This window comes from Bubalus kerabau, chromosome 3 (genome assembly GCF_029407905.1).
Source record: "Bubalus kerabau isolate K-KA32 ecotype Philippines breed swamp buffalo chromosome 3, PCC_UOA_SB_1v2, whole genome shotgun sequence".
NCBI lineage: Eukaryota > Metazoa > Chordata > Mammalia > Artiodactyla > Bovidae > Bubalus > Bubalus kerabau.
Genome location: NC_073626.1, coordinates 140464789 through 140492354, shown reverse-complemented (window position 1 = coordinate 140492354; position 27566 = coordinate 140464789). Strand labels below are relative to the sequence as shown.

Sequence of the window (27566 nt, the reverse complement as noted above, 5' to 3'; positions counted from 1 at the left end):
CTCTGGGTTCAAAACTTTGTCTCAGAGGTCTCCACTAGGGCTTAGGTGGAGCTGAGTGGGCCACTTCTGCCTGGCACCCCCAGTCAAGGTTTTAAAGGCAGTCACTCTGTGTTACTTACTGAAGTTTCATAAAAGAGGTCCTGCAATATGATTTCCTCCCACACAGACAAGAAACAGAGAGTAACAGTTTCCTACCAGATCATAAGCAGCTAGCATCTTTTTCTGCATATCTGGAATTGCCCCCAGAGGCTCTAGATAAGGAAAGTTGTCTTTCATCACAAGAGAGACGGAGGGAGTATTGTCACTGGTGATGAGCCGAGAAGACAGGGTCAACAGGCACTGCTTCAGACTGGCAATTGGAGGAAGTCCACACAATTCCTTAACAGACACTATGGCATTCTGTGTGGGAGAAAACATAGAATTACACTTCTGGCCATAGGACACCACCCTGAGCACTTCCAGTGCACAAAAGTACATTCATTACAAGTATACCCTTAAATACATATGTTATTTGAAGCAAACTGGATATAACCAACCCAAAATACTATAATATACATGGAGATAACACGCAGAGCTAATTCACAATTACATTTCATCTTTCCCAACTTTTAACAACTGCTACAAATATGCCACAAAGCAAAGGAGATTATGACCTAAAGTTACACAGTACTTTTCAAAGCAGGGCTTTGGAATATTCTGGAATATCTGAAATATTCTGGACAATGCATAGTTAACATTGATCAATGTTAACATTGATCATGTTAAATTGATCATGAAAATTACTTAACCTCTTCAAGCTTGTTTTCTATTTTGAATGTAGGGATTTTTGGCAGTTACTATAAAAATGTTAACTAAAGGATCAAATAAAGTGCATTGAAAAATATTCCTCTCCTTTTTTGTTCTCATACACAGACTGCTGCTGCTTCTGCTAAACAAGACCTCCTTGTACCTTGTAGGAACTTATTAAGCATTTGTTGTTTCTCAGTAACATGAGCCTAGAATAAGTATACTAACTAGTATTAAACTTGACAAGTTAACATTGATCATGAATATATTATTAAATCCATATCATGATGATCACAAAAGCATGTCACTGATTGTACACTGGAGTGCATCTCCTTTGAGATTTTTCCCACAAGGTAGCAGGCTGCTACTGCTCATCACCCTCTTTTCACATAACCATCAATGGTATCCCTTTGTCACTCCATCAGAAACGCACCTGACAGACGTGCATAAAACACACTTTATGTAAAGCTACATTTGTCCATGTGACAGGTTTTTAAAAGAAGATTGAAATAGCAACTATGCCTATTAACAATGAACAATACCTAACCTAGCATGCCTCATGAATTTAGTGACAATGAAGGCATTCATTTTTATACTAATTAGGCTCTAAATAATCCTTTATGTTGAAATGAGATAAGTTATGCTAACAGAAAAAACTTTATCCATAGCCAAATCTCCTTAATATGTATTTTAAACATATAATACATGCAAAGGAGATATTTCAAGAATTATATGGAACTGTATAAAATCTACTTCAAATATATAAAGTTAAAGAAATGACTTACAACTAATCTAACACAGGGGGTTATAATGGTTGCAGAATTATGTCAGAAAAAGCCAGATAGATAACACTAATATTTGGAACCTATTTTTATAATAGTGGTTAAGGCAACCCACTGCCAATCATACGTTTACAATCTAAGTATTTGTATGTAACATAGTATTTTCCATTATAGCAATTTAAAATTGATTTTAAGCCCATTCCAGAATTTCTCTGTGAAATAATGTAAAAATAAAGTTTTCACCAAGTCATGGTGTGCTGTTCCACATTAGGTGACTGAGAATCATGAATGAGTATTGGGTTTTGGGGGTGGCTAATTCTGTATTTAAAGCTCAACATTCCCATTTATTAAATGCAATATTGGGAAAATTACTTAACCTCTTCAAGCTTGTTTTCTATTTTGAATGTAGGGATTTTTGGCAGTTACTATAAAAATGTTAACTAAAGGATCAAATAAAGTGCATTGAAAAATATTCCTCTCCTTTTTTGTTCTCATACACAGACTGCTGCTGCTTCTGCTAAACAAGACCTCCTTGTACCTTGTAGGAACTTATTAAGCATTTGTTGTTTCTCAGTAACATGAGCCTAGAATAAGTATACTAACTAGTATTAAAGAAAAAGTTTTCAGCCATCTCTAAGTATTAATGAAGGCAAGAAAACTGAATTGAATTCCTATATGCTAAAACTGGGTAATTTACATTCTCTCTCATTTAATTCTCATAATAATCCTATGATGTAATTATTACTATTTTTCTCATTTTATGAGGAGAAAACTGATGACCATATATCCGAAATAATTTGCTCAAAAATTACACAGTAATAGAATTTAATCCAGAATCCATGTCCTTTCAATTAAAGCACAACACTGAGAGACGACTAAATAGTTTTCAACAAGTTCAAGTGCTGAATTTTGTTTATTAGTTTTTTACTTGTTTCATGGAAGATAATTTATTATTATTGTACACTTAAACAACCAAAAAATGATCTAACAGGCATTACATGTTTTATATGTCTTTAAATACCCTTCTATGTTCTTATCTGTAAATATTTTTATATATACTTATAATTAGTATGCATGTGTCTGTATATACAAAATTTTGTATATTACATGCACATATACTATTTTATATTCTTTTTTTCATTGTTTCAAATACATATTCCCATATATCAATTTACTGTGTACTAAGGACATTTAGTGGATATATAAAACATTTTGCTACATTGATTCTCTATTAGTTGATTTAGTTCAGACCAGGTTTAACAAAGCATTCACAATTAGAAACATAAAACATATCTGTTTTGCAGAGTTACAAATGTAGGGAAAAAACTTATGGTTACAGGGTGGAGTAAGAGGGGAGAGCTAAATTGGAAGATTGGAATTGACTACATACTACTATATATAAAATAGGTAACTAATAAGGACCTACTGAATAGCACAGGGAACTCTACTCAATACTGTTTGATGGCCTATATATAAAAAGGATCTAAAAAAGAATGAATATACATATATTTATAACTGATTCACTTTGCTATACATCTGAATCTAAAACAACACTGTAAATCAACTATACTCCAAGAAAAGTTTTTTTAAAATATATATTTTATCACAGGCAATACTGAACTTAATTCAGCAGTACATGGGTTTATACATCCTCTGTGATAATTTTTTGAGGAATCAGATTATTAGTAAAAACACAATGTTCAACATTCACTGGTGAGAGAAAGATCAGAAGAAGGAGGGGTAGGGAAGAACAGTATGGGACGTTTCCTACCTGCATATTTTCTCTCATATCTATGGCTTCTCGTAAGGGATGAACAGCTATCTTAAAGATGTCATCTATGTTTTTAAGACCAATATTCCTGAGCATGGTACACTCCCGAACTTTCTTCCCCATTCTCACTGAAAGGCTGCGCTTCTGTGGCTTTCCTCCTCCACTTCTATTAGTTATTGCTATGTGGACAAAAAGAGTTACATGCTCCATGATGTCACCCACAAAGGAACGGAGGGGAACATGCCGATATCCAGGCTGCAAGCATTCAAACGGTATTGTATATTGCCCTATAAACTCATCCCCAATGTAGTCATCATCAAGAACCACAAAACGGATCATGGCCAGTTCAGGCAGGTTCACTTGAAACTCAAATGTCTCATCAAAAATAGGATTATCACTGTTTTGTTGTACAGTTTTAGTTCTTTGTTCTGAACAGTCCGCTGGAATTCCATGTATCTCTATACACACATAGGGATCTATGACATCCCCTTTGGCACAAGCTCCCTTGGGCTTTGGGAAGTTCTGACCACTGATAATCTTAATATGAAGCACTAGAGGAGACACCCCAGGTACAATGCCCTTTGTGTTTGCACTGAAGTAAGAAACTTCATCTCGCATGATAGACGGCCTTAGAACATAACCACAGCCTCCATTCTGAAGAAACCAGCCTGTGTGGAGGTCCATCATTGGACCTGGAGTCTGAAAATTCATTGCCACAATCTGACAGCCACAATTCCAAAAGTCCTGTGGATTCAGGTTACTGGAATCAATTCTCATGGCGCTTGGATAGATTCGTGATAAGAACTTCTTATTATAATTTACAAAATCCTCTGGGTATTCATTTGCAATTCGGCTGGCCTCTGTTTCACTAAATGAACAAATTTCCCAATAGTTTTGGCTTTTCATAGATAATTCAAAATCCCTGTACTGAACAGATTTACAGATAGATACCAAGTCAGAGAGCTCCCTACACAGCAAGATCTGTTTCTGCTCACCATTGTAATCTACTGACATCCTTCGAGACATTTCGGCTTCTTCATCTTCATCTGTAACTTCTCCTTCTAAAATATCTGTATCAGAAGGCAATTTCTTTCCTTTCACAATGATCATTCTTTTTAATTTTTCTGGTGATGGGAGGTAGGATTCTGACAGCAAAGGTGCTTCAGTATAGAGTTTACTGCCAAAGACCTTTTTCATCTGTTGGACCATTACCTTCTGCTGTGGTAGGGAGCAGTGATTCCCCAAACAAAGAATGAGTGGGTATTCAGAAGCCACAAAGGCAAATTTATTTATCACCTCTATGACACTGCGAAAGGAAAGGTGTGTTGTCATGTTGTTTCGATTACAAAGGATCGGTTCGTTGTCTGAGCCATCATTTACATCAAGTTCAATGCTGCGACAGCCCATTTTCAAAGCTCTGACATACCCATTAATATCAGCTGGTCCTCTGAACTGGTCTTCAATGAGATAGGTGTTGTGAGAGGCATTGATGTAATAGTGAGATAAAGGCTGGGTCATGTCTTGGACAACCTTATTTTGTTCAGGATCAAAAATGTTACATTCTGGTGACAACAAATACTGGGTAAAGCCATCAATTGCAAGAAACCCTTTCTGACGTCCTTCTTCGGAAAGTTCATATCTCCGAATAATGTCTAAGCACATGTCCTCAGTGATATGGGTGACTCCTTGCTCAGCTTCCAAAAAAAGCATAAGATCATTGGCATCCAAATATTCTTTGTTTTTTGATATCTGCACAAGTAAGAAATACACTTCCGGCCTGGTGCAAAGTTCACAAAAAGCTTCGCAAAACTCCTCTTCCGTCACTCGAGTTGTCAGTTTTTCTTTGCTCTTCTGGATTTCTTTAAATTTTAGCCTAATCTTGGACTCCTTCAGGGTAGGGTTGAGTTGTTTTATTAACTCTACAGAGGTGTCTTCCAACATAATCCCATTCCCATCGATATCTGCTGCTTCAAACACTGTCTTCAACCACATGAACCTTGGTGTGTTCTGGTTGCCCTCCATAAAATCGAGGGGTTGCTTACTTCGAGAAACCAGATACCGCAATCCTGACACCCAGATGTTTGCTACGTCCGCTGAATTGGCCACTAAGTCCAGAGACTCGTAGTTTTCCCCGTGGAGTATGGAAAAGGCACAATCCTCACAAATCTGGTCAGCAAGGCCATTGTTTCTAAATGTTTCCGTGTTTTTCCCCAGTCGGATCTCTTTTATGGCAGAAATATCAAGCTTAGCTTTCTCGAGGTCTTTCTTGGAAGGTTCCCAGCGAAGAGCCTGCAGGTCTGTGTCCAGAGTGAAGAACCTGTTGTAAATGCGCGAATTCGGCCGCACTTTCTTCAGTTCACAGCCAGCCTGCATGAAAGTGATGCAGTCGCTTGCGCTGCTGATTTTCTTTTCCGACGGCATGCTGCTGAAAGACACGGTTTTCTTTCTTCCACCACATTTTTGGTTTGCAGGATCCTGTAAAACAATTTGAAAATAATGAATCAATTTACTTTACAAAATAAACAAATTCGGTAACACTCTATGAACTCCTTAGATTCCATTCAGATATTACGATTATTTGGACAAAAGCTAGCCTAAACTTTACTTCTGTATTGTTTCAGAAAGAAGAAATTTTCCCCAAAATTGTGTATATTAGGTTCAGGAAAAACCTATTTTTTCAATGTCTGTGTGTTCTTTGAAATGAAATTAACTACAAATCACTCTTATTTGTTGTTAGAGCAGATTTCCTAAGATCCTCTACCTGTTGGTACTTAAATAACCTTGCTCAGTCCCTATAGATATATGAAACAAATAAAGCTAAATTTCCTTAAAAAGTTGTCTTCGTTTACACTTTGTTACAGTTTAATTTTTATACTTAAAATTAGTTCAAATAAAAAATGTTTTACCTTACCATACATTACATCAAAAAGTCCTTACAATATAGCTTAACAACAACAAAAAAAAAATCACTTTTTTTCCCTCAAACTATTTTAAAGAATAAAGGCATCTTGAAAGTCAGATTCAGAATGAACAGTAAACAATAACTCTCACTTGAGCAATCTTTCAATAACATTATAATAGAGTAAATGATTAAAATGAACATTATGATAGAGTTTCCATATGATTTGGCAATCCCACTTCCTGGGTATATATCCAAAGAAAACTATAATTCAAAATGATACATGCACCCCAATGGTCCGAGTAGCACTATTTACAACAGCCAAGATAGAGTAGTAACCCACGTGTCCATAGACAGAGGAATGGATAAAGAAGAGTTGGTATATATAAATATATACACTGGAATACTACTCAGTATTAATAAAATAATGCCATTTGTAGCAACATGCGTAGACCTAGAGATTATCATACTGAGTGAAGTTAAGTCAGAAAGAAAAGACAAATACCATATGATATCACTTATATGTGAAATCTAAAATATGATACAAATGAAGTGTGAAGTGAAAGTGGCTCAGTCATGTCTGACTCTTTGCGACCCCATGGACTATACAGTCCATGGAATTCTCCAGACCAGAATACTGGAGTGGGTAGCCATTCCCTTCTCCAGGGGATCTTTCTAACCCAGGGATCGAACCCAGGTCTCCTGCATTGCAGGCAGATACTTCACCAGTTGAGCCACAAGGGAAGCCCGATACAAATGAACTTATTTACAAAACAGAAACAGACTCACGGACAGAAAACCAACTTACGGTTACCAAAGGATTAAGGGGATGGGGAAAGATAAATTAGAATTTGAGGATTAGAAGATACAAACTACTATATATAAAATAGATAAACAAAAAGATCCTACTGTATAGCATAGGGAACTATATTCAAACTCCTATAATAAATCGCTATGAAAAAGAATATATATTATGTGTGTATATGTGTATCTGAATCATTTGCTGTACACCAGAAACTAAGACAACATTATAAATCAACTATACTTCAAAAAGAAAATAAAAATAAATGAACATTACGAGATTCAGGCCTACATTTCAGTATAAAACTGTTAACAGACACTGCTTAGAACCAAACAGAACTATGAATGACTTCACTAATTTTTGAGGTTCTTCTGTTCCAACCAAAGACTCAAATTAATAATGTTCCCAATCACATTATCAATTCAGACAATTTTCCCAGGAACAAATTTCCCAAAAGGACCTTCGTGCATGTTTATAGTGGCCAATTTTATAAAGCATATCAAAGAGGCAGTGAAGTATAGACAGCCAAAGGCACAGTCCTTACGGCAAAAATGACTAGTCTCAAGTTGGTTTTATTCCATTCACTGGTGACCTTGGGTAAGTGACTTAGGCTCTCTGAATCTTAATTTCTGCTTTTAAGTAGGAACTAATGATCATTAAGTATGATAGAGCATTATTGTAAGACTCAAAAGAGAAAATGTTCATGAATATTTTTTGTAAGGTTAACCTTTTTGAAGGGAGAGGAACATTTCCTCATATATCTGGTCTCTGTAGGACTGTCATTACACACCAACCAGAATATTGGTGGTTATCCAGAAGTTGATTCACTCCTGATCTATGAGCATTTAAAACAAATCTTCAATGATAAAATGAAAATGTTTAAAAACAGCCATATGATATTACTATTTTAAACACTGAAAAGTGTAGCCAAAGTAGTCTAGGCTGTTTCCTTCACTGGCATTCTTTTAAAACATGATAGAATCTCTCCTCTAGGATCTCTTTTAATTGCACTTTTGCCTGTAAGAGTCTCCCTATCTTGTGATTCAGAAAAAGGCAGGATGGTTTATTATTCAGTTGACTAAAACTTTGCCTGGAAAAAGGAAACAGAATTTGCTTTAGTTATGGGATGTTGGGAGGATGATTCATTAACTCAAATATATATCTGATCTTTAAGTGACAAAGATATATTAGTCAATTTAGATTAGACAATATTGTCCCTTGGTGCTCTGGCATTTAAAAACTTACTCCTATTTCTCTATAGAGTTGTTATTTTTAATTACCCAACAGCGGTCAATTTCCTCATTTTTATGTTAAAAAACAACCATAAATTTTCAGCTGCTTATACACAGATGCACTATTAAAACACATTTGAACACATTTAAATTCATCACAGCCCACACACTCAGAAAAATCAGATGTTTGTATTTTCCCTCACTTTCAAGGCAGGAACCTAATGGTACTGCTGAGATGGGATTAATCTACCAAGTAAAATACTGAGAGAAGCTGTGAATTGTGATGGTAAGTTAAACTGTGACTCAGTTTTCAAAACTACTATTTCACTAGACCTTTAAGTAATGAGAGATTTCACATTAAAAATTATATTTATATAAGCATATCATGTTCCAAATAAGATGATTGTCAATAGAGTTATAAAACCTATAATAGTTTCTAACAAAGCCTAAATGGAAAAATCAGTGTTCCTCTGAATGTACATCTATAGCTCCTGTACCCTACACATGGTATTATACCATTCTTCCCAACTGTCTAAGCACCATTCTTGACTTCAGCCACTATTTGTTTATGAGAACAAAACTATGGCTATCAGAAAAGCTTTCTCGTATAAGCCTCTCTTCTTTATGGTGATATCTTCTTATATCAAAATTTTCTGTCCTAGGAAGTGAAGTCTTCAAGAAATAAATGTTTTATATCTACCCTACAAAAGGATCCATCTGCCTCATAATGCTTATTTCTTGCCTTGACCTGTAACTTTTACATAATTATAAAACTTAACCTAAAATGGCTTAAAACTTAGAACTAGTGGAAAAGATATGATCTTAGGTTGTCATCTCACAAACGACAAAATGCAAAGTTATTACAAGCCTCCAAATGAGCAAATAAATACATATATATATTACAGAAAAGAATAAATTATTTATAGCTCTTTAAATGTGTTTTATTACACTGAAATGGGGGGAAAATGTTTAAATAAATCAAATTAATAAACCTGTTTCCATAAATTCCCATTGGCATTTGCTCTCTGAATCCAATAAGGCCAGATATGCTGCAAGTTCCTTAACAAAACTCAGCAAACAAAATCATTTTTCATCAGAACACATTGATAAGCCCCATAGGGAACTTTGCTTATTTAATATAAGTATAGTTTTGGGTCTCAATAATGAATTATTTCAATATAATAATTTTTTAAAAGTATACTAAAGCAGTACAAAAATGTGAAGGCACACAATGCTATAGAACTGTACATTTTAAAATGGTAAACATGTTATGTTTATTTTATCACACACAAAAAAGAGCATATTGAGGCATTGTACAAAAATTTAAGACTAAAGGAAAATACCCATGTTTTCCTACCTCTGACCTGATAAGCATATTTAAGCAACTAATGGTAATGCAATATATTCTTTCCATTTTTTTTGGTAAGCTGTTAAGAGAATGATGATTCTTCATTAAAATAAAACAAATTTACAAAACCTTTAATCAATAGCAATCAAAACACCAGTTGTCAAACTGTTATTCGAATCTTGTTTCATAATACAGAAATTCAGCTACATAAATGCAGGTACACTAAAGTGACATTCACTTTTCTTTTTTAGTAAAAGAGGGGGAAAAACATTTATTTCTGAATAGTTCTCCTAAGAAAGTCTCCAAATAAAAATTGAATAGACTATAACTAAAAGACAAAGAAAAATATAGGTACATAAACCTTATTTTCACCACAGGAAGCCTCTCTTGTTCTTACAGATAACCTATGAACTATAATCCCATACTAATGATATTCATCCCAGTTTTATGAACTTCCAAGCAAAATTCAGAAAAGGTTTAGTTGATACATGAAACCTTCAAGGGATTGTAGACAATATAATCTAGGACCCAAATCAGCCCCAAGAATGGACACTGGTCCCTTTCTTCATTTATTCATTCAGCAAACAATCCTTCATGCTAAGGATCAGCACATTTAAGAGTTTTTTGGAGCAACTGATAAAGTCTCATTTTTATCTTACACAGATCACTTTAGATGTGCACTTGAAGGATTTGATACAGACGAAACTGAAGATGGTACAGTAGGTGAGTACTACAGCATTAGAGGAAAGAGATGTGATGTCCTGAGGTAGATCACTAACAAAAGGAATGGAGGGAAGGGAGAAGTCTCGAGAAACAGGAGGTAAATCAGAAGTTCTTGACTCAATCTAGGATGACTCCTAGGTTTCTGGCTTGAATGAAAAGTGAATGGAAATACTGCTAACAGATAGGAAATACAAGGAGAGGTAAGGTTGAAAAGGAAGTAAGTTTACTTTGTGTTATGGTGGATTTCAGATGACCACAGGCCACCTAGGTCAAGAGGCTGGGAAAAGGAGAAGACCTAAAGCAAAAAAAAAAAAAAAAAACAACAGGCTAAGGGGTAAAAGAACCAGGAGCATGAGTCTCACAGAAAAGCAAGCAACAGATTTGAAGAAGCAGGTCTGGAAAATAAGATGTTAAAATGGCTTACTGGATTCAGTCATTAAGATATTTACTGGTAACTTTAATAAGAGAATGGTTCATGTTGTCTTCAAAATGGTGAGGATGGTGATAGGGGTGACAACCAAACTGCAACCTGAAAACAGCTGGAAGCAAAGAGTTCCAGGAAAGAAGAGCAGATGCAAAGTTCCATCGGTGGGAAAGAGGATCAGGATAACTATAGCACAATAAGTGAGGGGCAGTGTGGCCACAGATGAGAATGAAAAAGCAGGCAGAGATTGAGAGTAATAAGTCAAGAGAAGGCTACCCTCATATTACTGGTTTTATTGATTTATATTGGTGACAGTTTAAGAAATGGATTCCAAGTGTAGTGTATGCATTCGGTGTACGTATTGTATGTAATGTATACTTATATCTAGAGTATCCTGTCCAATGGGCCTATGCCCAAATCCACAACCAGGCCTGGCAGTTAGGTAGTCTAGAAAAAAACCCAGCCCCCTACACCAGGCCTAACTCTTCACACAGAACTCAAGAGGCAAAGCTGGTGTCCTCACTACGTCTGTTGCCTTCAAGTTTCAAATAAAGGAAGATTGCAACTGTAGAATCACATCATTCTTTTCACATTAACATTTCCAAAGCTATTTTCTCACAGTAAACTCAAACTACTTAATGCAAAGTCACAAACAGGTGACATCACTTCCTTATGATGAGCACCCTGTGACCCACCTAATGTCACTGTGTGGGATAATGAGGTCCTGAGACACACTGCTGAGAAGCGGTTGAAGTCTGACCAAGGTCTGTGAACCACGGGCTCAGCCTGGTGGCTTTCACTAAGCCTCGTTGCTAAGAAGCTGAATTTTATTATCCATTAAGAAAGTGTTCATTCTCTACACCATCTTATAATTCAAGAGAATTAACTAAAGGCAATGCGAAGTTATGCGTGCACATATCTATCACCAAATTAAGTTTTATGTCTGTATTTAACGCTACATTTCATTTGTAAAAGGTGATCCCTTTAACAAAATGCACTGAAGTCATCCCCTTTAAGAAGACTGCTCCACAGTGTACATGTGGTGGTGGTGGTAAGAAATGCACTGAGTTACAGGAAGGCAGTGATCCTCTATACAGTTTTTTTAACGACACATCTTAAATGACTCTCCTAATCTGAAAGCAAAAATGTTGATTTTCTAAAGGCAAAGATGGAATAAAATGTAGAAAGAGTCCATTTCAGTGTGGGTTCTTAGTACCTTTTATTTGTTTTGTTGAACAGAGGAAGCTTTCTGTTGTGCTATATCTCACTGCCATCATTCACTCTAGAATTCATTATGACATGACTCTAAGTAAAAGTGATTATCTCAGGCTCTACTGATGGCAAGGTTTCTACCCAGTTAGGGCTTTTCTACAGATATGATGCTCATTATGCATGTTCCATGAATTAGTTGAAAATACAGTACTCATTTTCGCAAAGATTAACTGAGCACCTACTATGTGCTAGCACCATCCCAGTGATTAGTTCTTTAAAATTTATTAATCCGAACACTAATGGCACCTTGAATAAATGCTCTCTTTCCATCATACTTTTAAAGTATAGCTTTTATAACTGATGAAATTTGTAAGTAGAATAATGACAAGATCATCAAATGTAATAAGTCAAACAAAACATGTAACAAATGCTTTTAAATAAATAAAAGCAGCTTTAAACAACATTGAGGATGTTTGAGAACCAAGACCATAAAGCAGCACAAGAGCTGATGAGGCAGTATTTAAAAAGAAGTACCAGTTATTAAGTATACTTAAATTATATCTTTACCACTAGGGCATTTATTGAGATACTTAAAACTGGACAAGAAAATAACTAAGCTTTAAAGTGTTCAAAATCTATAAAAGTGTTAGGTAAAATAGTTTTTAAAATCACTGCCATTTTACAAGAAAACAAATACAACTTTCACATGGAGCTACACTATAACTTCATGCCATAGGGAAAAGTCTTAAATAACACAACCCTACCTGTGACTCCATCATTCCGAGAAAGACCTGGCCACTAACTGTGCGGCTTGTAAGAGTTTGCTGCAGGAACCCAGAAGATGGCATCGGTGGGTTTAGTCACACCAAAGCCCTGTTGCCATGTTCTCATAGTAACTGCTAATAGACTGCAAAGCACTTTATCAACCGCAATAGTACTGGATTTTTAATAGGCTAACATTTTTATAATGCCTCCTAAAATAACTGGAGCAGCAGAAGCAAGATTATAGAGTCATATTCTATTAGTTTCATTTTGAGAAAAGAGGCTTCCTTACTCTCTAGACCATTCTGTAGACCATCTCTAGACTAAAAAGGCTTTGGTTTGAAATTTTCAACAAAATTAGGAAGAAACCAACTCAAAGAAATGGTAAGAATAACAGTAAATAATACCAAAATATCCTTTTCAGCTGACTCAATGGATATGAGTCTGAGAAACTCCAGGAGACAGTGAAGGACAGAGAAACCTGGTATGTTGTCCAGTCCGTGTGTGCTGCATGTTCAGTCATGTCCAACTCTGTGACCCTATAGATGATAGCCCGCCGGATTCCTCTGTCCATGGGATTCTCCAGGCAAGAATACTGGAGTGGGTTGCCATGCAGGAGATCTTCCCAACCCAGGGATCAAACCTGCGTCTCTTGTATGTCCTGCATTAGCAGGCAGATTCTTTACCACTGCGTCACTTGGGAAACCCAAGCACTGTAGTCCATGGTGCCACCAAGAGTCACACATAACTTAGTAACTGAACAACAACAATCCTTTCCAGATCACAACTTCAAGAACATTATAACCTGATTTATATATTTTAAATATTATGTATGATGTTTGTTCAACAACAGTGGACTAAAGATGAATTACCTCTTCTTGAACTTTATTCTATATACCTTCATCTCTGTGATTCATTCAAGAGGCAAAATTATAAACCTAATTAAAACTCTCTGACTTTTCATTGCAGATCAATGCACATAGATAAAATCAAAGATCATTCACCTGTTTGAAATTATTTTTTCACTTGTACAGAAATTAAACCCATATGGGTGAGGAGATATGGCTGCAGGTCAATAAAGGCTGGAAGCCTATGTCTCTAGATGTCCGATCATTCTATTATTCCATTGATTCCTGCCATCTCTGTTTCCCCCACAGAATAAGGGCACAAACCCTGTGATTATTTATTATCAAACCTCACTATATGATGGACTTTCTATTTTCAACTCTTATTTCCCTGCAAGGACACAAGTATAGATGTTCCTGTATAGTGTAAACTGCCTTCATGGGAAAGGCCTTGTTTCTCACTTAAATCTTGCCAATCTCCTCTTGCATCCTTCACAATCCACTACTTCATATATAGTTACAAGGTACATCAATGATCCCATTTTTCTAGTAAAAAACATGACTGTTTTCACATAACCTCTATCAGGATTGGGGGGGCGGGGGAGGGGGGGCAGGGTGTCTTGCCCTCAAAATGATTAAAAAAAAAAAAAAAAAACTTGACTGTTTTGAACTAATCCAACTGCTAAATGAAGTATATGTTTTTGCTTATTATAAGTCCCAGGGGACTTTGTTACCCTACTGTGTCTTGGCAGCACCCATAAGAATGAAATGAAGGGGACACCAATAAAGGTCATCTGACAATTATTCAATGGCTTCTGAAGAAGGACATGCTGCTACCAGTCCTATTCCTCTAAGACAGATGTCCACCTCACACTCAAACACTACATTTAAAATTCATTGGTAGCCTGTGCAACTCTCAACAGAGGTGCCAAGAACCTAGTGGGCCTGGAAACCAAGATAGGATTCTGTCCTTCTTCACGAGACTCCCTACACAGCAGGCCCAGGAATCCTGGCTGAACTTATGCCAGAGCCAACTCCATTGTTTCTGGTATGAGGATTAATCAGAGGTGCTCTTTAGAGAAGGCAGCATGTCATGGTCCCTATAATAAGAAAGTCTGTAATGAAGAATATGTAAAATATGGTTTTAACAACTATATTGCTAACACATCTCTTTCAAGGTCCTATTGCAGTGATCAAATATTGGGTTGGCCAAAAGGCTCGTTCAGGTTTTTCTGTAACATCTCACCGAAACACCCAAATGAACCTTTTCACCAACCCAAAAGATTGCCCTAATTATTTCATAGGTGTAACCATATATTGATGCTTAATTCGGGCATCCATCAAGAAATTGATATTTAATTCAGTTCAGTTCAGTCGCTCAGTCGTGTCCAACTCTTTGCAACCCCATGAATTGCAGCACGCCAGGCCTCCCTGTCCTTCATCATCTCCCGGAGTTCACTCAAACTCACGTCCATCAAGTCGGTGATGCCATCGAGCCATCTCATCCTCTGTTGTCCCCTTCTCCTCCTGCCCCCAATCCCTCCCAGCATCAGAGTCTTTTCCAATGAGTCAACTCTTCCCATGAGGTGGCCAAAGTACTGGAGTTTTAGCTTTAGCATCATTCCTACCAAAGAACACCCAGGGCTGATCTCCTTTAGAATGGACTGGTTGGATCTCCTTGCAGTCCAAGGGACTCTCAAGAGTCTTCTCCAACACCACAGTTCAAAAGCATCAGTTCTTCAGTACTCAGCCTTCTTCACAGTCCAACTCTCATATCCATACATGACCACTGGAAAAACCATAGCCTTGACTAGAAGGACCTTTGTTGGCAAAGTAATGTTTCTGCTTTTCAATATGCTATCTAGGTTGGTCATAACTTTTCTTCCAAAGAGTAAACGTCTTTTAATTTCATGGTTGCAGTCACCATCTGCAGTGAGTTTGAAGCCCAGAAAAATAAAGTCTGACACTGTTTCCACTGTTTCCCCATCTATTTCCCATGAAGTGATGGGATCAGATGTCATGATCTTCGTTTTCTGAATGTTGAGCTTTAAGCCAACTTTTTAACTCTCCTCTTTCACTTTCATCAAGAGGCTTTTGAGTTCCTCTTCACTTTCTGCCATAAGGGTGGTGTCATCTGCATATCTGAGGTTATTAATATTTCTCCTGGCAATCTTGATTCCAGCTTGTGCTTCTTCCAGGAGAGGCATTAAAATCTATGCATAATTTTGTTTTTTCATTCCAAACTAATGTTGCATATACTTAAACTAAATTTTCTGAAAAATTAAAATTCAATAGGAATGGAACATTATTAAGTTCATTTCAAAAATGTTGCTGAAAAAAATTCCCATTTTCCTTTATGTGCTAAACAACCAGCTCACAGAATAGTTTCTGCTTCATTTTGACTTTTCAATTTTTAATGGTAATATTTACCATCAAATATGAGACACTATTATATTATTTACATTGATTTCAGTCAATGTGGAATTTAAACATAGTCTCCAGTCATCCAAATCTGAATAAAACAAATTTAAAACTGAAAAGGAAATACCCAATATGTTTCAATACTATGTGAGTTCTACCATTTGTTACCATAGGGTGTTATTGGAGCTGAGTTTCAGAAACAGATGTGGTTTTTAAAAATAAAATCATGTAAAACTTGAAATTTGCTAGGAGAGTAGATCTTAACAGTTCTCATCACAAGAAAAACAAATTTTAAATATGCACAGTGATAGATGTTAACTAAACTTATTGTGGTAATCATTTCACAACATATACATACATCAAATCATTATGTTGCACATCCAAAACCAATACAATGAATTTATCAATTAAATCTCAATTTAAAACAGAATCTCATTCAGAGCTATATTAGCTTAAGTGGAAATAAGGTTATATTGCTTCAGAGCATAAAGTTGAATTAATGAAATAGAATTTGAAAAATGATCATATTCCAAGAATTCATGATTTTTCCATGCAACATTTGATAAGAACAGATTTAAGACTTTATACATCATTTATAAATTTCAATTGGGATAAATATAAAATATATAACTACTGGTGGCATGTTTTAGAGGTAGATAAGTGCCATTGGACTATATAGAAATTAACATGTTTAGGTTTTTCATTAAGAGAAAAATATATTACAAGAGATTTAAAAACAATAAATTTACTTTATGAATCATTTTGTAAATGTGTGTGACTCTGAACATAAAGATTAAATGTCAATATAACAGCATAATTCTATTCAAAGCTAAAATACAATTCATTTATAGTCTAAATCCATTTTTCTCTACACTTGGAGAAGTCTAGCCTTCATTTAATAAATGAATGTATATCAACAAATGGGCCATTCTTGCATTTGCATTAAGTTTTATAGGTTCTAAAATTTATACTTAAGTTATTTTAAAATTTCCTAGTTGAATATTTCTTCTGTAATAGATTCTGAAGTGCAATCTCTAAACTTTCTATAAGGCAGATTCCTGAACCACATATAAAATAGACCTAATGCAATGTAAAAATGCATCCTTAATATTTTTCTGTTATGATAATAATGAAATATGTGAACTTGACTTGAACATCAAGATGAATCTGATTAAAGGTTTCAAGTTTTATCCATAACTTCTGAATGGGTTAGTAGCATCTAACACTTTAATCCTTATTGTATTACCTCAGTTTAACTGAACATTAGCATCTGTCCATGTGCAACAAACAGATGGCAGATCTCAGAGAATGTATATTTTCAGCACAGAGACTCCTTTAGGGTGAAGGCTTCCTGATACCCAGTGAAGGCTCCATAGTCAAAACAAAACCAAGTCTATTGTCTTAATTTAGAAAAATGTGAAAGGAAACTATATAGGGACAGTTTTTATTTGAGATAATAAAATTCAAAGTCCTAAAAATTCAAATACCTTACTTATAGAAATTACTGTGTTCTCCCCAAAGCATTGTATTGGGGACTAACCGATTTTAGTTACCATCACCACCTACTTTCATGACTTTATGACAGGCAAAAAGTTCTATATCTGTTGTTTTTATTTATTAGAATAATGTAATAATTTCTGGTCTAATTCATAGAGTTATCTCAAGGATCAAAGGAAATAAAGCATGCTAAATTCCTCTGAAAAACATAAAACTCCAAAGGAGTGAATTATAGATCCATCTTACTTATGAAAGTAAAATATAGCAATATTTTAAAAAGTAATCAAGTTTTTAAAAAATCAGGTTTATTCCAGAAATATAAAAATGTATCAGCACTAAGAAAGCCATCAATGTAACCCAATAAATAAATAAGCTAAAAGAGAAAAACAATATGATCCTACCTATAAATTCCTCCAAGGTAATACAATATTAATTCCAAAGAAAACACTCAGTAAACTGAAAAAGAAGGTAACTTCCTTTACATGATCAAAATCCTATTTCAGAATCCTAAAGAAAAGGTCATACCAACTGGTAAAGATTTAGAAGAATTCTCATTAAAATTTTAAAAGTAACAAAACAAAAGGCTACTATTTATTCTACATTTTAACATGACTCTGGGTACTTCCATCAAAGCATAAAACAAGCATAAGAAATTAAGCATAATATATGATAAAGGAAATGAAAGATCATTACTAGTCACAGAGGTGATAATTATTTACCTAGAAAATTCAAAAGAATCAACTGAAAATTATTAGAAATAATAAAAGAGACGGTGGCAAAATAAAGTATAAATATAAAAAATTAATAGCTTTCTTATACAACAATTTGCTTCTAAATGTAATGGCAGGGATGAGTAGAAGTGAGAGAAACCCATTAAAATTAACAACAGATATTGTAAACAAGCCAAGAATAAATTTAACAAGATACATGCAAAAATTATGCATAAAATTTTATTTCATATGAAGTTGAAAAAGAGAATCAAATAAATGAAAACATTAAAGAAATTACTTACTGGAAAGATAATGTTGGTAAAATTCAAGTGCTATACTAATTAGTAGATAAATACAATAAAATTCTAATGAAAAGTCCAGTGGAATTGTTTCAAGGGGTAGGGTGGAAGTGGCATTTAAAATAACAAAGGAAACAATATATTAGTCAAGTATTAGTGTTGAAAAATTCACTATTCATTTGAACAAAAATATAAGTAAATTTCTCTTTCATGCCAGACCTAATAATAATTTTAGATGGATTAAAGATACAATAGGGTTTAGAAGTACTAGAAAAGATGTAACCATATATTTCTATAGTTTGGGGTGGGGAAGATCTCTTCTTAAATAAATCAAGGCCACATAAGCCACAGAAGAAAAGACTGGTAGATATGAGCACAAAAAAGCTTAAAACTGTGTCCAGGTTTTTTTTAATTCTCAAACTGAAAAATATTTGATATATGTTTCTTAATTTATAAAATTTGCTCACAAGCTAATTTTGGAAAAGATAAATTCACAAAATTATACAACTGTTTCAAAATTAATGAAAAGATGCTCAAACACAAATACTTATATGTACTATAGATACACAAATAACTTTATTAATTTGCATACCAGATTATTAAAGGTTAAAAAAGATGTCAGGTTATAGAGAAAAGGGAATTTTTGTATAATGTTAGGTTAGTATAAAATGGACCAATTTTTCCAGAAGGCAATGTGATAAATGTTTTAAAATGTTAAAGATGTGTCTACTTTGATCTAGCAATATCACTTTTGAGACTTTATCTTAAGGAAATATTTGAACAAAGAGGCAAAGATTTAAGTACATGGAAATTCAATGCTACTCTGTGAATAATATTAAGGAAATTAGAAATAAACTAATAAACTGAACACTCATTCCTAGTAAGGACTGCCAAAATAAATTATAACACATTCATGCAAAAAGATTCTATGTAGTTCTTATAAGGGTGACATAGATCCATAAATCTTAAAAGGGATAATCTGTGTGTGGATGTGTGTGGATGTGTCCTTAAAAAATAGATAATATAAAAGAGTACATATATTATGAGATCACATCACTAATATATAACAAATCTGAAAGGCTCTATTCCAAGTGGTAATATTGGTTATCTCTAGGGGAAATGAAGGAGAATTATGAAAATAGTTTTCTCTGTTTTGTTCAAATTATTCACAATTAACATATATTAGCATACAGTATTAAAAAAAAATATTAAAGATGTTTCCATAGCATTGGGTTCCCTGGTAGCTCAGCTGGTAAAGAATCCACCTGCAGTGCGGGAGACCTGGGTTTGATCCCTGGGTTGGGAAGATCCTCTGGAGGAGGGCATTACAACCCACTCCAATATTCTTGCATAGAGAATCCCCATGGACAGACAGAGCAGCCTGTGGGGCTCCAGTCCACAGGGTCACATAAAGACATGACTGAGCGACTAAGCACACATAGTCCCATAATTACCTCATTAATTATCAGCAAGTTGTACTTTGTAGAGATAATGATATATATATAAAGAGTTAACTTGAGGCATAATAAAGTACATTACCTTATTTTTAGGACTTCCCTGGTAGCTCAGCTGGTAAAGAATCCGCCTGCAATACAGGAGAACCCAGTTTGATTCCTGGGTCAGAAAGTTCCCCTGGAGAAGCAATAGGCTACCCACTCCAGTATTCTTGGTTTTCCCTGGTGGCTCAGATGGTAAAGAATCTGCCTGCAATGCAGGAGACCTGGGTTTGATCCCTGGGTTGGGAAGATCCCCTGCAGAAGGGCATGGCAACACACTCTAGTATTCTTGCCTGGAGAATCCCCATGGACAAAGGAGCCTGCCGGGCTACAGCCCATGGGGTCACAAAGAGTCAGAGATGACTGAGCGACTAAGCACACACACAGAGACACACACACACCTTACATTTATGAAAATAATTATACCAATATTATTTTAGTTAAATATAAAACTTCATATATTTATTATTCTTAGGACTGGTCGATGTGTTTCTATTACAGTATGACAAAATATCCCCTAAATATGATAAATCTTTGATTTGAAAATTATTTTAGAATCTTACACTTTAGAACTACTGACTTTAATTCATGTATGAATGGGGAGTTGAACCATAAAGAAAGCTGAGCACCGAAGAACTGATGCTTTGGAACTGTGGTGTTGGAGAAGATTCTTGAAAGTCCCTTGGACTGCAAAGAGCTCAAACCAGACAATCCTAAAGGAAATCAGTCCTAAATATTCACTGGAAGGACTGATGCTGAAGCTGAAGCTCCAATATTTTGGCCACCTGATGCGAAGAACTGACTTATTGGAAATGACCCTGTTGCTGGGAGATTGAAGGCAGAAAGAAAAGGGGATGACAGAAGATGAGATGGTTGGATGGCATCACCAACTTGATGAACATGAGTTTGAGCAAACTCGGGGAATTGGTGATGGACAGGGAGGCCTGGTGTGCTGCAGTCCATGGGATCGCAAAGAGTCAGACACGACTAAGTGACTGAACTGACTTTAATTAGCCTTGGTGAAAGCAGTGTTCAAGGCACAATGCAATTTTACAGTGTATCTGTAAAATTAACCTCATTAGTACTTAAACAATCAATTTAATGAAAATGTGTAGTATATCTCCTTTTGAATCAGACTTTTGCTACCTTTGAGAATAAATATAAGTAGATGAATGTTCCCAGAGGAAGAAAAGGAGATTAAACTGAGATTTCCTGACTAGTTGCTTAAATCAATTGATTTCAATTAAATGCACTCCACTGATAATGAGATTCAAATCTGCTGTATTAAATTAGGAATTAAACATGCTTCAGAGAAATTGGAATCAGTAAAAATTCCATGTAGGTTACAAGAAATTTAATCTTTCAGAGAACACATCCTTTTCAATAATTTTCATTAAATACATTAAATACTTGTAGCCCTACAAGTTTTCTTGTAGCTTTGACCTAATCCTCTATTTTCACATCTAGATATGCATTTCAAACTTGCCTTTGTGTTTTATACTCAACGCATTCGCTCTCCTTTTTTTTTCTCCTTTGGAAGACATAGTACACAAAAGTATCTTTTATCGTTTCCTAATCCATATTTCCAGTAGTCATGTATGGATGTGAGAGTTGGACTATAAAGAAAGCTGAGTGCCAAAGAATTGATGCTTTTGAACTGTGGTGTTGGAGAAGACTCTTAAGAGTCTCTTGGACTGCAAAGAGATCAAACCAGTCCATCCTAAAGGAAATCAGTCTTAAATGTTCATTGGAAGGACTGATGCTAAAGATGAAACCCCAATACTTTGGCCACCTGATGTGAAGAACTGATTCATTGGAAAAGACCCTGCTGCTGGGAAAGATTGAAGGCAGGAGGAGAAGGGGACGACAGAGGATGAGATGGCTGGATGGCATCACCGACTTCATGGACATGAGTTGAGTAAGCTCCGGGAGTTGGTGATGGACAGGGAAGCCTGGTGTGCGGCAGTCCATGGGGTTGCAAAGAGTCAGACATGAGTGACCGACCGAACTGAATCCATATTTCTTTATTGCTTTAATTATAGCAAGAGTCCCTTCTTTAATATAGGTTTCTTACCTAAACTCAACTGACCCAAATTCACAAAGTTGTTTCTGTACATCTTTGCCACTTAAAACACTCTTCTACTAACTACACTTAACTTTCTACATTTAACTTGTGAATCTTAGGAAATTCAGCTAATGAACCTAATAGTCTAACTTGAATGCTACCTAAAATAGCAAATATTTCTCTGAATCATTTTAAACTTTCAAGAAAAATAGTATTTGTCAATATGTTAAAATACACTACATCTGCTTAATAACCACCAGGATGGTTGCCGCATGAGAATATAATCTGCAGTATGAGAATATAATCATAAGAAACAAAAAGCAATGTAACTAGGATAAAAATGCTCTCATCCCATGTAAATGTGAGCCAGTTTCAGTTGAAATACAAACAATTATGGTGCATATTCCTAAGCATTGTCTCACTGTTTTAAAAAACTGCCAGGTGGCTTGCTTTCTTGGCACTGAGAGAAGTTTACAAAACCCTATGAAATTTGAAATAGTTAGACTTGCTCATCTTAGCAGTTTTAAAAATGGGATGAACATCACAGCCTTTTACAGGACTGTAAATTAGCACATACTGATCTCTAGGCTATCAATTTCTCTGAACACAAAGATATTTAAAACACAATTTGAATTGTGTGGGGTTTTTGTTGTTGTTATATAAGGTCATTAGTTTTACTAAAAAGCTTTGCATTCCCATTTGTTGATGAAACTGACTGGCACACCTCTGAGAGGATAAATTTCTTAAACGACTACTAATGTTCTCTGAAAAGGATGAGATTTTATCACAAGGAGAGTGAATCCCATGGTGAAGAAATAAAAGAAAAATATTCACATTACAGATTCTTCTTTAGTACTTAATCATAAAAGGATTATGGGCAGCATGGATTCCAAGTCATGCTGGGTCAGTTAAATTAAATTTGTTTCAAAATAATGCTTCATCTCTTAGATCTCATTTATAGTGCCAGTAAAAAGAAAATTAAAGTCACGTATTACTATAAAACTGGTAGAATGACAGGGAAATCAAACAATTAATGAAGCCATTTATAATCTATAACCCTTTTCTTAAAACAGCATTTCTACTAAACACTTCACAATGAAAAAGCATAGTAATTTACAAATAGCTTAGAGATTAATCTCTAATCTCTTTAGAAAAAGGGACTTGACAGCATATTTAAAGTTAATTAGTATTGCTATCAGGAAAGCTTGTAAAGAATTAAAAAGTAAATCCACAATGAATTCACTACATTTACTTTCATAATATCATCCCTAGGTGATTTCTTAATAGTAATTTTATATATTGAATGACAGTAACAGCTAGCCCTACCTATGAGAGTGACTAAGTTCATTATTTTCCAAGTAAAACCACTTTATGTTTATAAATGAAAACCAAAATAAAGAGTGTAAGAGCATCTCACATTTTTAAGAAGTTTTATACTTTGCAAAGGGCTTCCACATTTGTCTGCTTATGAAATCGCCACAAGATTTTAAAGGTGAGAAAATCCAAGACACAAAAAGACTGAATGACTTGCAGCTGGCAGAGTGAATGCTAAACCCGGATATTCCTATTCCTGATTGAATTTTTTCCTATAAGCTCACATTACCTCTGCATTTTACTGCTCTACTTTTCTAGTTCCCAGTGTATTTTCTCATCCCTTCACCTTGGTAAGGAATGCAAAATTTACAACTCCAGCTATTTTCTCTCACCCAATGCTAAATAATGGGAACTGACTGTCATTTTAACTAGTTATCTCCTCCTAACTGTGCTATTTTACTTGGTAAAAATGTCCCTCAAGAAGAAGGACCACAAAAAAAGGATATGTATGGAAAGTAATTTTGGGGTATTTTTAATCCTTTCAAGATAAATTTATGGAACCTCTGCAGGAGACACAGGAAACTCGGGTTCAATCCCTGGGTCAGGAAGATTCCCTGGAGAAGGAAATAGCAACCCACTCCAGCATTCGTGCCTGGAAAATCCTGTGGACAGAAGAGCCCAGCAGTCACAAAGAGTCGGACATGGCTGAGCACGCACACATGCAGCTTAGTGTCAGGGACTCATTCAAGTGAATAGGTAGGCACTCAGCTTGGGAATAGGTGTACTGTAATGCCACTTGTAGTAGAAAGATATGTTAAAAATAATCAAACAAACATATAATCAAAATTATTTTTTAAATGCCTGAAAGAAAGTAATTTAGGTACAGGGGCTAATTTAGATTGGAGTGGGTTCCTACCATTCCCCTGAGGAACTGACATTTAAACTAGGCAACCTGCCAGACAAATAGTGTGGGAAGAGTATTCTATGCAGAAGAAACAACATGGGAAGGTCCTAAAGGAACTAAAGTACTGCAGACCAGTGTAGCAAATGTGTGGTGAGAGAAGGGGAAAAAAATAAAGCTGGAGGAGCAGGCAGAAGGCAAGTCAGATGAGGCTGTGAAAGCCATTTCTGAAAAATCTGGAGTTTACGCCATGTAGATTTTAAGTCAGAAAGGTGAAAGTTCATACATTAAAAATATCTCTAACTGCTGGATAATGAATTTGGGGATACAGAACTATCAAGGAAGCAATCCCTTAGATGGTGATTGCAGGAGATCCAAGTATACTAAGTGGGGTGGGAATGAGAGAGAAGTGGGGTTTTTGAGGATTTACTGGAACTGGAATGGAAAATGAGAAAAAGAAGAAGGGGTACCACAGGTGACCCCCAGATCTCTGGTTTGAGCAATGGGGAGGTTGGAGTAGTTAAGACTAGAGAAGGAGCAGATTTGTGAGTGGCTCTGGAAGTGCTGAGAATAAAGTTGCAAAAAGAGGACTAGACCTCAGGACAGACATATGGGTTCAACATAAATTTGGGAACTGTCAGGTTATTTGTGGTATCTGAAGCCATAGGACTGGGTGAAATAACTTTAGGGGGAAAAGGGCAAAATAAAAAGAGAAGCATATCTAGCACTGACCTTTGGGAAAGTATATTTTGAGATCACTTACAAAGGAGATGGATAATGAAAGCCAAAGCAGTAGGAGGAAGCCAGAAGAGTATGTTGTCATGACAGCCAAGAAAAGAGGACATTCTAAGAAGGAAGGCGTGGTCAGCTGTGGTGAATGCTAGTAAGACGTCTAGTAATGTTGCAGGAAGGGGGACCACTTCCAGGGCCCGAAACTGCGTTTTTATCTAACACTAGGAAATGAATTGTCTGAGGAGACACATGTGCTGACAAAGCAAGAGATTTTATTGGGAAAGGGCACCCGGGTGGAGAGCAGTAGGGTAAGGGAACCCAGGAGAACTGCTCTGCCGCGCGGCTGGCAGTCTCAGGTTTTATGGTGATGGGATTAGTTTCTGGGTGGTCATTAACCAATCATTCTAATTCAGAGTCTTTCCTGGTAGTGCATGCATTGCTCAACCAAGATGGATGCTAGCGAGAGGGATTCTGGGAAATGGACGGACACGCGGTGTCTCCTTTCGATCTTTTCTGAACTCTTTCAGTTGGTGGTGGCTTATTAGTTCCATATTCCTTATCAGGATCTCCTGTCACAAAACAGCTCATGCAAATGGTTACTATGGTGCCTGACCAGGGTGGATGGTTTCATTCAGTGTGCTTCCCCTAACAGTAAGATGGAAAGAACTGTCCACTAGATTTAATAACATGAATGCTCTTGGTGGTCTTAGAGTGGGCAGTGTCAGGAGAGTAGTGGAACAGTGGATATAGAGAATAGAAAGGAGTAGATTGAAGAATTAATGTGTAAAGAACACAAAGTTTGCCTGAGGAAAGGTGTTGAGAGAAAGCAATGGCTGGAAGAGAGATAGGAATCAAAGAGGTTTTTAATTTGGTTTTGCTCTTGTACCAGGGGGGAAAAGAGAGTAACAGAAGATATGTACAACGAGGTATGTGGAAGATAAATGAGTAGAGGGATAGAAAGAGATCCAGAGCTCAAGTGGAGGAAATAGCTTTAATAGCAGAAATTATAACAGGAAAGAAAAAGATGAGTGCTGAAATAAGTAGGGGAAAGAAATGAGTGGTGGCAAAATATGAGATGTCCCACTTGGTGCCTCCCACTTTATCTCTAAAGAATAAGACAAAGTCATTCACTGAGGATGGTGATTAGGAGGTAGGGAAAGTCAGAGATTTTACAAGAGTGGATGCAGTCTTGGGTTATTTTTGCTTGCTCATCCTCCATTCACCTTCCTGCTGCTGCTGCTGCTGCGTCGCTTTGGTCATGTCTGACTCTGTGCGACCCCATAGACGGCAGCACACCAGGCTCCCCTGTCCCTGGGATTCTCCAGGCAAGAACACTGGACTAGGAGAAATCACCTTTCCCCATTTGCAATCTATGGTCTAGAGAGGGAACTGACATTTCACTCCCCTCCCTTTCAACCTAGATCCTAAGGTGGGCTTGACCAGGTCTGCTCAACTGACGCATTCACCACTCTTGCATTATTCATTGTTTCAACCCAGTGAAACCCAACTGCAGAACTTTTGATGAGATCACTAGGAAAGAAGCACACTTTTTCCTTTGGGGCTTCTAACACGGTGGGATGCAAGTTTGACAACCATCTTTATCCCATCTGGGAAGCAAATCTGAGGAACAGAGAACTAAAAAGAGAGAGAAAAAGAGCTAGATACTCCCAGCCATCAGTATCTGAGCCAATATCCCTCTCTGCTTGAGAGAATATGCATATATGGTTTGAATTGTTGACATGTGCAAGCAAAGGCATCCCAATTCATATAGAGTGATATTAATTCCCGTGGTGAGTGAGAGAGTAACCTATGAGAAAAATGATTGTCAGGCATTGCTGAGGTTCCATTTGGCTTCTGGTTGTCATGAATTTGTGGTGATATCAGTAACCTTAGGATTCCCACTACGTGCTAAGTCATTTCCATTGTGTCTGACTCTTTGTGACCCCATGGACTGTATAGCCCACCAGGCTCCTCTGTCCATGGAACTCTCCAGGTAAGCATACTGGAGTGGGTTGCCGTGCCCTCTTCCAGGGGATCTTCCTGATCCAGGGATCAAACCCATATCTCTTATGTCCCCTGCATTGGCAGGTGGGTTCTTTACCACTAGAACCATGTGGGAAAGGATTTCCACTAGATAAATCAAATTTCTTGAAAATTTTTGTCATAATACCAACCCACTGATACTTAATACAATTAGCAATTTGATATGATCATGACCGTTATATACTAAAAACAAATAAGCTATTTAAAAACAAAAGTAATATAAGAGAATGAAAAGGTAAGATTGGGAGAAAATATTTGCATAGACATGTTTGATAAAGGACTGTTAAACAAAATGTTTAAAGAAACACTTTAAAGTCAATAATAAGAAAACAAAAACTCAATTAAAAAATGGGCCAAAGACCTTCACAGACATCTCATCAGAGAAGATATACAGATGAAAAATAAGATGTTCCACATCATATATCATCAGAGAAATGCAAATTAAAGAACAATGAGATAACACACCTATCAGAATGGTCAAAGTGCAGAACACTGACAACAT

At 36.1% G+C, this 27566-nt stretch overlaps 1 protein-coding gene across 2 annotated transcripts in view; it reads right to left on the bottom strand.

Annotated features, from left to right (window-relative positions):
- Nucleotides 1-27566, bottom strand: part of PLCL1 (phospholipase C like 1 (inactive)) — a 364743-nt gene that overhangs the window by 67980 nt on the left and 269197 nt on the right. Inside the window, exons 2-4 of one of the 2 annotated variants that reach the window (XM_055573032.1) lie at nt 20053-20098; nt 3340-5814; nt 196-399 (exon numbers count right to left, since the gene is read on the bottom strand). In XM_055573032.1, the coding sequence (XP_055429007.1) occupies nt 196-399; nt 3340-5814; nt 20053-20098 (2725 nt within the window). The remainder of the gene's footprint in view (nt 1-195; nt 400-3339; nt 5815-20052; nt 20099-27566) is intronic. The other variant, XM_055573031.1, reaches the window with a different exon arrangement.